The sequence below is a fragment of the Anguilla rostrata genome, chromosome 7, assembly GCF_018555375.3.
Source record: "Anguilla rostrata isolate EN2019 chromosome 7, ASM1855537v3, whole genome shotgun sequence".
NCBI classification, from domain to species: Eukaryota; Metazoa; Chordata; class Actinopteri; order Anguilliformes; family Anguillidae; genus Anguilla; species Anguilla rostrata.
The window spans coordinates 39,314,085-39,325,421 of NC_057939.1; the positions used below are offsets into that span (position 1 = coordinate 39,314,085).

The 11,337-nt window shown below is 37.8% G+C and overlaps 1 protein-coding gene across 2 annotated transcripts; it reads right to left on the reverse strand.

Annotated features, from left to right (window-relative positions):
• Positions 1 to 4,520: 4,520 nt before the first annotated feature.
• Positions 4,521 to 11,141, reverse strand: LOC135259672 (major histocompatibility complex class I-related gene protein-like). 2 transcript variants are annotated; one of them, XM_064344278.1, is made up of 5 exons: positions 11,036 to 11,141; positions 8,423 to 8,677; positions 6,423 to 6,689; positions 5,847 to 6,137; positions 4,521 to 5,555 (listed from the first exon to the last, which is right to left on the reverse strand). In XM_064344278.1, exons 1-5 carry the CDS (start codon positions 11,124 to 11,126, stop codon positions 5,326 to 5,328), a joined length of 1,134 nt encoding a protein of 377 aa, XP_064200348.1. In that variant the 5' UTR covers positions 11,127 to 11,141; the 3' UTR covers positions 4,521 to 5,325. The 2 variants fall into 2 exon arrangements, with proteins under 2 accessions (XP_064200348.1, XP_064200349.1); XM_064344279.1 differs by lacking the exon at positions 11,036 to 11,141 and adding an exon at positions 10,634 to 10,820.
• Between the last annotated feature and the right edge of the window lie 196 nt (positions 11,142 to 11,337).

Sequence of the window (11,337 nt, forward strand, 5' to 3'; positions counted from 1 at the left end):
CCTCCAGGAAAGACGCATCCAGTGCAGTGCTGGCACAGAAGAGCTGAAGTTTGCCTTGGGAAAGAGCTCTATATCCATCCACAAGGAGATGAGGAGAGCGAGAGAGGGAGGGAGGGAGAGAGAGAAAAGAGCAGTGAACAGTGAGAGCAAAAAAAGACAAGGGGAAGAGAACAAGGACAGTCCCCTTAGACTGCTGCCAGAGAAAGAGCGTAAAACACCACAGAGAAGAACATCAGCACTCTGCAACTCACAGCCCAGAGTCTGGGGAAGCCACAATGACATCACCCACAGAGGCAAGGTGGGGGTGTGGCTTCACTTATCCACCTTTTAAAGGGGCAGTAGCACATGTTTTTGGTTCACATCTGGCCTCCGGCAAAACCAAGAGCCTTATGTTAATACTTCTGATTTCACCTCACAAATATATTAGATCTATAGCTAATGACAAAGGATATTGTGCGTGCACATGCCTGTAGGGTGGCCTTTAATAGCAAGGCACAAGGCAATCAATTACATGAGACTCACAGCTTTGTAATTGCTATTTGCACTATAATGGTGACCGTAATGATGAATTCCAGAGCATGCCACAAGGTAACTGCACTTTATTTTTTATTCGTTTTTAATGTTTTGCATCTTAAATACACTAATTTCAATTAGACATTTTATGATTTTTAGTATGTATGGCCAGTTTTGTGTCAATACTGAAATTTACATGTATGCTTTCATTAATGGCAACAATACATTTCTTGTGCAGTCCTGCATAAGCATTGTACATAAACATGTAGCACATAGGCTGAATACATAAACAGCCACAAGCATTTTCGATTGGAAGATGGTGACATACAGTATCCATTTCACTACAAATGTTTGGAATGAGTTTTTTCTCTGGCAGCTTATTAACACTTTCTCCTTTTTATAAACATGAAACCTATTATAAAGCTATACCCCATATGCTACTTTATGTTACATACATCATTGCGAAGGTGATTGGTGTTGTCAAATAACTGTACAATTGTACAATCTCCCTCTACGAGTCTATTTCAAATGAAGAAGTTAATAGAGCCATCTAGTGGTGATGCACATATTACTAGCAGGCTTCACAGACAAAGTGAACCGCTCACATATGCATGACCCCCCCACCACACACATAACACCCTCCTCTCTTTCTATGCACTAGGGTTAACCATGGTATTGCAATTTTAATACAATTCCCCATACTCTGTAAAGGCTGACATGCAATCACTGAATTAATTACACAAAATTCAGTTAAGACGACCTTCCTTTTTAAGACTGCATGTGCAGTTTCTGAAAAGATGTAATGGGATAAGGTTATATGGTCAGGCACATTTCTCTCCTGACCAAAGAGCATGCAAATGTATTCTGTTTCGTTTTGCGAGCATCTACCATGAAACAAAGCATTGCATTTTGCCAGCATTCAGCTTCAATTATAATTTCCCTAAATAAAATCCATTAATGTGCTAATTCTGTCCTCTATGTAAGTACAGGGAAAATTGGATTTTTTTTCCCTTCATGGTTTATTCAAATGAATTCCTCCCACTCACAACTGATTACTCCTCTTGAGTGGTCTGCTGATTTGAGTGCGTTTTGAACAACATTTATAATTCATCATGAATTTATGTATTTCAGGGGTTTGGGTTACAAGGTTCTGTGCCATTTTTTTTGAAAATGTGTTTTCTTAATGATCCTTTTGTTTCCTGCATATTGCTTGCTGAATTTGTAAACAGTCTCATTTGGTCTAAGCTCTAAATTTTATCTAATTATTTCCTTGATTTTTATCACAATTATATTCTATTTGCCTAATACATTGAACACATCTTCTGTAGTTGATTTTCAAATTATTATTATTATTATTATTATTATTATTATTATTATTATTAGTTTATTACTAATGGGGGTTCAAGCAGCAAAGCTGCAGGAACTGTTTTGGGATTGTTCTGATTATCATCATTCTTCATTATTTGTCTGCTATAAAAATATCTGAACCTGAGAATCTATTTGGTGATGAGATATAAAATTTGATAGATAGCTTGAAAATATCATCCCCTACCAACTCACAAAATACCCATCTACATTGACAACATGATGATGGTCCTATAACAAGACATTTTACATTTTGGCCTATGTTGCACAAACTATTAAGGCCTATAAACATGATTCTTTTTTTGTCTGATTCATTGAGTCATGTAGAATTCAATGAATGCCCTGTTTACAATTTCCACCATAATGCATTTTTCACAATTTTGCGATTTTTGAAAAACCTATTTTTTCTAACCTCTCCTATGCCACTATACAAATAAAATTGATTTGATTTTGATTTGATCATTTTTTCTATCCTATTCTATCTATTCTTTGAATGGAATGAAACTTTCACAGATGCATTTGGCTCATGGCCACAAGAAAGTCTGACCACTATTTTTTATGCTCTATAGTGGCACCATCAAATATGGCACGTTTCGCACGTTTGGTGCACTCTGGCACTCTTTGGCCTAGATTACAATTGTGGTGTCTTTACATTCACTACAGATGGATGAATAAGATTTACACATTTTTTAAATTTCTGCCAAATGTAATTTTCCATAATTAAAAATATTGCATTGCACAGCCAAATGAACTGCATTCCACAGCTAAATGAATTGAGACAAGTGGGCCAATGTTCACAAAACACAGAATTGTGATGATGGTGGTGACAGCATTACTGTACTATAGAACAACGATCATATGAGAACAGTGATAGATCTAAATGGCAGGATAAAACCAAACATTTTGAATGGAATTCACCTTCCTGCACTTTCTTATCAGCAGGGGGCAGCACTGAGTCACTGTAGGCTCTTGAGAAACCTTGTTATACCATGGAACAAATAAAATAGTCTGCCCTTAAGACAGAAGTTTCTGCCAAGAAATTACTTCTCATTAATTCAGTGTTTGTAGAATGAGCCACTGTTTTACCAACCATCTTTTCAGCATGCCTTATGTGGGCAAAACATAATGGCTTACCTGTTACGAGTCAAAACATTTAAGTCTGCATATTCTTTCTCACCTAGTTTATTTATTCATTTATTTTTAAACCCAGTCCATGGTTAATTGAGTGATAACATGTAAGTACTAGAAAAGGTATATTTTCATAAATGTGTTCTAGTCAATGTCATGCACTGTGAAAAAATAGCTCAATGAAAAACAATAACCATAAAAACATTCACCTCATAGTGAGAGAACCGTTTCATGTGCTATATATGTTACTGTGGCAAATCCTTTGTTTGTGTAGCCTTGAAAACATGCATGCAGTTAACTGTGTCTTACTTAAACCTGTGACAGGGGTTGAAAAAGGCATGTAGTTCAAAAGTGGTTTCACAGCTAGACACACCCCAGAGCACAGCCGTAAATCAATATCGCGTTAGGGCCAGCTCAGTGCTGTTCTGCATTCAGGGGGAAAAAAAATTGCAGCATTGTATCCATTTCCTGGAATAATGACATGGAGGAGGTCAGTAATCCCTTTCAATATTCAATCCAGATCAGGTGATTTTATGAGAAGGAAAATCCTGCAGCTGGCTGGAGAGTGTTTAAATAAAGTACACCACAGTTAAAAGCCAATGTTCATAAATGTTACCAGAAAGCAAATCTATGAAGACTATAAATTACCGGGCTTGCAAAAAGATGATTAATGACAAGATTTGCAAATGTCTTGCCAACGCTTTTGAAGTTGTTAAATGAAGCATAACACCTCTGTTTTCTGTCACAAAGGATTGGAACAAAACAAATTAAGCCTAAATGGTTTGATCCATGAATATTGATAATCAGTTTTCCTGCAAAAGAAAGCCCGGTGACAGTATTTTGTTGAACAGAAGTGGTATGCGCTGGGCGTGTTTGACTAGGCTCATTCACAAATACCGACTGACCTTTCCCCCCCACATTAATTACTTAAGTTACTCAAAGCAATGTTTATGTAAGTGATATAAAATGATTGCCCAAGAAAATACTAATTACTTTTCAGAGAACAGCACTATGTGACCTTTTTTGCATTGGTGCATGACTACCAAAGGCAAAGACATCACACCTGAGTCTGGGATTAAAATATTTTCTAATTCTTCAACATCATGTCAGTTGAACTAAATGGCATGTCAATCAGGCCTCCCCTCATTCCGCACCCAGACACTCCCTGTTGCTAATTTGAGATGGACAGCAATAACCCTCCCTGGTGCCTGAGAGCCTAAATCTCAGTAATTGTCATGGGGGTTTGGTGATAGAAATGAACACTCACCGTTCAATCCAAAGACCAGGAGTTTGCATAGTACTTAAAGGTGGCAAATACACTCTAGCACTGGGGTCTCAAGCTCCAGTCCTGGGAGGCCACTGTCTCTTCTAGTGTTTGTAATTTCCTTTCAATCAGGAGCCAATCCTTAGGCAATCATTGACTTAAATTATGGCAATGCACTAGCAGCGAAGCACCCCATGATCTGAAAATGAGTCCTTGCCATTGCAAATCAGGACAAAGGTAAGCGATTGCATACAATTGTATTTTTTAATAGATATAAAAAGACAGCATCTGATTTAAATAGGATATATTCAGTAAGATTACATCAAACAGTTGCCATGCAAACGTGTGAACCACAATTAAAAAATATCACAGCACCGCAGATATTTAAGCACTGTTAACTAATTAACCACACACTAAACATTGCTAACCTTTTTTGATATATCTTATACATATATTATTCCAAAGAAATAATCTTAAAATCAAAACAAGTTAACGAAACAGCAACACAGAGTAAACTGTACACTACACATAAGAAAAACCCCACTATTTCCTGAGTTTGGTGAGAGGGTCACGTTAAAGTTTCTCAACTTCTCATTACTACACATGGATGATATGGATGTTAGATTATTTTTCATTAAATATTTAACAAACAGTGTTTTGTGTTCACTCAGTTTCCCTTTGTATAATATTACATTTTGTCTAAATATCTGAAACCATTCAGGGTGACAAATATGAACAATAAAGGAACTCAGGAAAATACTTTTTCACAGCACTGTAGATCGCTGTTCTCAAAAAAAAAAAAAAAGTATCCTCAAGCATGTACGCTTGAAAGGATTGTTTCTTGGTGAGGCAGAGATCAAATATGAAAAGGAGTTCAAATTTTGATAGTGTGTATTCACTAAAAAATGTGCAATTTAAGCTATGAAAGTAATCCTGGGTAATGGGCCCTCATAAAAGAAGACTGTAAAAGTGCAATGCAGGGGTTGAACAGGAAGACTTGGAAGACCCCCTTCGCTTTAGTATGTGCATCTGCCGGCCATTTTTCTAGCTTCCTTTCAGTCTTCCTGTCTTTCCATCTCTAAAAGTTCTTCTGCATCCTTCACCACCCCTTCAGCAGCATGCATCCTTTCCACCTCTTCCTCAATCTTCCGAGACCTGCTGCATCCTGGCACCTTGCTCTTTCTCTTCTTCAAGACGAAGATGCCAGTGAGGATGAGCAGAACTGCGGCCAGAGCTGTGACCGATGCTCCTGAAATCAGCGCAATGTCTGGCTTTGGCTGTGAGTCTGCAGATGAAGTCAAGGACATTTACAAGAGGGTTTAGGGATATCGGATATAACAGTAAACAGGAAAGACATTAGGTATTAGGTATTGCAACATATGCATGAAAGCATTCCCAGATGAGTGGTTGTTATAGCAGCCAAGGGGAGACCAACTTCATATGAATACCCATAATTTTAAATGAGACGTCAGATGTCAGGTGTCCACATACTTTTGGCCATGTAGTGTATGTATGTGTACGTGCATACTGTATATGAAACAACACAATATTCTTCGCGGTGGCCAAATTGTCCTACCCCAGGCAATGTCCAGCTTGTTGTCCATGCTGACATGTCTAACACTACAGGTGTAGCGGTGTCCCTCTCTCAGCTCTTCGGCACTGACGCTCAGGCTCATCCTCAGTTGGTACGTCCCGTCTCCATTTGGCAGAATATCCCCTCTGATCAGCTCCTGCTCCGGAACAGGCTGGTTATCCCTCTTCAAGGTCAGCTCGATGTGTCGGGGATAGAATCCTGTTGCCAGACAGGTTACCTCTACCCCACCAGCACCGCCAACTTGTTTCCGCAAAACTCTAATCCTGGGGCTCACTGGGTAGGAGAGTGGAAGGAGCATGAGCAGTGTTGCAGCCATAATGTCATTACAGATAGCAATTTATATTTTGTAACATGCCATTTTACAATTACTTTTTTTTAGCATGCTTTATTATTAACTGGAACAGAAATGGCAAGGGTGGTTTAAAAAAAATTAAATATTGATATTTATTTATATAGTGTATTCATTGTCCATTTGAGCTTCTGTGACTGTCCATTTGACATTGTGAAACTGTGTACATCCCTCATGAGAGTAAACAGTTACAGTCATGTGTATTGTACCTCTCCGTTTCAGTATACTTCTTTCATGATGAAGGTAGCTCTTTAAAATGTATATGCACGCAGTTTGATAAAACTGGTCAAATATCCCTTTCTTGGATTCTATCAGCCAAAAGTCCTTCCATATTTCTGGGACACCAGAACTCCAGGCACTAGCCTGAACATCAAAAATGAGCACATCCATCCCATTGTAGGAGTCCTTCGCTTGGAACCTCTCTGTGCCGTCATCATCCAGCTCACACCCGGCAATTCTCTGGTATGTGTGGAATCCTTAGAAATATAAGAGGATATCAGGCAACAGCAATTACAAAAGAAGCATATACATACAGTGTATATATATATATATATATATATATATATATATATCTCATAAAAAACACGTTTTCAACATACAAAAATGCCAAGTTACTCACACATACAAGACATACACCGTCTATAACTCATTTATTCAGACTGCCAAAATCCAGGCCTGCCATTAAAAGTATTGACATCAAAATGACGCCAAGTTACGATACTACAAACAATATAGGCTATCTTGCCTCACCAAAATTAAATAAGATGTATTCCAAAGCAATGATACCCAATATTTCCTCAATTCTTTCAAGTCAGAAAGAATGATTCGGGGCCGGGCCTAAGCATCGGGGAATTAATATATATTTTTTGTTTTTTAAACTACAGTTACAATGAAGTGGCTCGGTTGAAAAGCTCACCAGCGATATCTGTTGGTTAAAATGTGAACGCACTATAGGAAAACAGCAGGTCTGACATCAGTGTTCTTGCCCCTCATTGTGCGTAGTGACGTTCAATACTTGACGCTTCCAACTATCACAAGCTAACATTACCTAGCAAGCCACCATTTCTTATTTAGTAGGCTAACTAACCTCGTTACAAACTGCGTTATCACTTCATCTCGTCGCTAAGTACATTATTTTTATAGTAACTTAAGCAGTGTGTAGGTAACTAGTAGCATGAATGTAACGTTCGATATACTGTAACATTACATGACTTATTAATCACCATCGAAACAAGGACTTCACTTGTTTATGAGTAACGTTAGCTTGATGACATTGGTGTGCACGACAACGTTGTCACAAATTTTTTTCCGAACGTGAAAACTGCCTGGCTTGTTTACATTTTTGACAGACGTGGCTACAGAGTAAATCCATCGTTGTTTCAGTCGCAGCACTTTTGACACAAGTATATCGGAAAAATCCTAAAATTTCTTCTTAAGGTGAAGAATGCCTGACCGGCAACCGTAGAAATGTGTTAACACAGCGGCAAAATTAGGCTATATCTAGAAAAACCATCTTTGTGGAAAAAAACGCTACGGTTGAGGGCCAGGCACTCTTCACGGTAAGAAGAAATTTCAGGATTTTTTCGATATTGCTTGTGTCTAAAGTGCTGTGACGGAAACAACGATAGATTTACCCAGTAGCCACATCTGATTCTTTTTAAGACAGCTATGCTGTAAATAGTTGTTGATTTATTTAAATGTGTGTTGAATGAATGAGTTATTTATAACAACATTCACATTACGTAGTCATATTTTCAAATCTCCAGTCAGCTTTTAACACTGACTTAATGTAGCTTTTTTAAATTCTCAATTCTTCAATTCGGTCCGTGATTCTGTTATCACAGAAACTATACGGCACTACCTTAATGCAGCCATCAGTCCGCTGCTGGCCCGCGCCGGGCCCCCTTCAAAAAAGACACTTGGCCCGCTGGCCCATGCCGGGCCCTGTCAAAAGATACTTGCCACCGGGCCTAACAACTATTCTGGGGGAAACCCTGAATCCTGAAGCTGAAGTGCATACAATCCTCATATGCCTTTGCCAAATATGTATTCCACAATGTATGCGTGCAATAGAAATTAAAATTCTCTGCATAATATGCTGTGCATAATTTGTTATGTTGATAATCTGTTTCATAAATGTGGACAGCTAATACTAATCTATGCTTGCCACCCTACTTTGCCTGAAGAGTGCATGTCACAAGGCACTTACTAACACTGTGATTAAAATGCTCCATCATGTGTTGAAATCTGTTTTTGAGGCTGTGAGAGGTGCGTGTGATGGCCACTCGTTTCCACTTTGCGTAGACTTCATTTTCCTTGTGCCAGTGCTGCCGTGGGGTCACCATCCTATCAATGCTGTCGTAGTACTCCACTGGAACATCATCCACCATGCCCACCATAACAATCTCTGGAAAGGGGCTTGGGCCAGTAGTAATTGTGATAAAGTACCACAGGGAGTGAGTACCTGCAGGTCAAACCAGGAAAGTACCTTCAGATGTTTGACATTTTCTTGGCCTGTGTTATTTGTTCACAAATTCACAACTTGTAAACTCTGCAGACCTATAGTTCTGTTAAGAGTATACTGGTAAATGGCCTTACAAGCTGCATTAAAAAACCAAGGGATGAATGTTAATAATATAAAATTCAATTTGTGCAATGGTGTATTATAAACAGGCAGATACACCAATACGAAGTCCGCATAAAAGGTACAGGCTGTTCTCAATGGGTACTTCTAAACTTCACTTTATAAACACATGATCTAAAAATGCACCTAATGTAAAAGTAAAATATATCTAATTTTCTTCTTGCCTGAAGATTGCTTGATTTGATCTGAAAACTCTGCAAACAGAGATACATAGGCAAATTGATGACCATGAAAATCATACATAAACATCAAACATAAACATACATCAAACATGAACATCACTTTTTTTACATTGTGGTGGCATGGTACTTATTTACATGAGTGCAATGGCACAACACCGACATTGCTTGTGTCGAAATTGCAAGTGAAACTCAGTTTGATTTGTTTGCTGTCACATAAGCCCATAAAGCCAAACAAAAATGTAAACAAGTCAGGGACTTGAAATTCTACGACAGCGATATTTATTGCATTTGCATAAACTTTACATAGTATAAATCTGTTTTGTAGAATTAAGTGATCATGTGTATGAAGTTAAAAAGTAAAAAGTTTAAACAGCGGTGTCATAATTTAACATTTTGGTAGTGATGTATGACTTGTATGATGTATGATTTTTAGAGTCAACTGTGATTCTGACTCCAATGTTGAGTCAATGTTCAGATGCCAATATGATTCCAACATATTATTTTGACTACATTTTGATATTGCACAAATACTGTTATTAAAAATGTTATTAGCATGTTGGCTAAGTGAGAATTACGCAAAACATGTTTAATTTCTGAATCCAGCAGTTTTAATCAGCTAAACTTAGCTGATTTAATTTGTTAATTGTTGTCAATATATCAAACGCTAATTTTAATTAAATTGCCAAATTAATTGTTGGGTGGAGACATCTGCTATATCAACCTTAATTACATGTGCAACTCACACCAAGATTAATATTAAGAAATACATTTAGTTATGACAAATATTCACATCTAATCTAAAAACTAAAAACCACATATTCCATATTCATAATAAAAAGAGGTGTGCCCCATGCAGGATATGTAGTAGAATAATTTGCTATGGGTTTTCAGTCACTGTTTCATGTGTTCTGGAAGCTATCACATAACCCAGAGAACAAAATCTATTATTTTTACTTTAAAATATTTACTAAAAAATAAAAGAGATTCTGGAAATCAAATTACGGGTGCCGTATCTGGGATCAATAGATTTCACCTCGGCCTCGGCCCATATCCCCTTGAGCCCAAAACACACTGTTCTGACGGGTTGAGTACTTTGGTGAATATCCTATTGCCATTTTAATTTAAGAACTAACTACGCACTTTTCGGGCGGTCCCAAAGCACGCCCAGGTTTGAGTAGTCCGAGCCATAGAATGAAGAATATTTTTGCGAACAAATAAATATCCTTTCAACATAAATCCTGTACCTATGGAAGTAAAATGTTGTGCCTTGATGCTAGTCCCCACATCATAACACACAGTTGTTCCCGATTCCGTCAGAACTGTAATTCCAAAGTTCTTGACGAGACTTGTCGTAATATCGAAAGAACGACGAAAGATCAAACAATACGTTGTGCCGCGTTCTCTGTGCTCCCCTGGTGGAGAAAGTTATTTTAGCCCGTGACTTGCTCTATTGAAAAGCTACTGAAGTCCAAAAATCCAATACAACTAACTTTGCCGCAGTAAACAACGAGTATTCTAAATTACCTTGATCTTTATATAGAAATACCAAATACCGCGCACAAATGAAATTAACTAATAATTACTTGTTACATACCTGCACATACCGCCGTAACAAAATAAAGTAGAGTTAGTACAGAAAATAAATCCATTCCTTCATTTCCTGTAGTTGCTATGTTATTTTCGTTTTCGTCTGTTTATCACTGGAAATATTCTCCTTTGGTCATCTTATTTTTTTCTTAGGCGTAGCCGTATGCCTACTCTGCACTCCCCTGATAAAGAAAGTTGTTTGCAGAACTGTCTTGCTCTGTTGAAAAGATACTGGGCCAAGCGACCGAAAACCAGACTTCGTTTTTGAAGCTCATATTTTTTACAGTCTCTGGCTACAACTAACTTCACCGCTGTAAACAACGAGTGTTCTACAATTGCTTGATCTTTATATAAACCTACAAATTGCCGCGTACAAATTATATTAACATATTATTCGCACGTCACGTACCTGCACATACCACCTTCAGTAAATTAAGTAGAGTTAGTAGGCTATAAAAAATGAATCCATTGCTTAATTTCTTGTAGTGGTGATCTTCCATTTTCCAACTGCTAATCTGGAGATTGAGTGCCTTGGGATATTTTCTCTCTTTCTTACATGTTTTAATGGGGTATTGTATGCATGACAGACCTACAAAAATGTTGTATGCCAGTCGAGGATCTATAGGGCTAGATAACATTAATCTATAGCAGAAACTTCCCATTTGCAGAGTAGCTACAATAGTCTAGTTGAAAAGTGGTTAACAGTAGAAA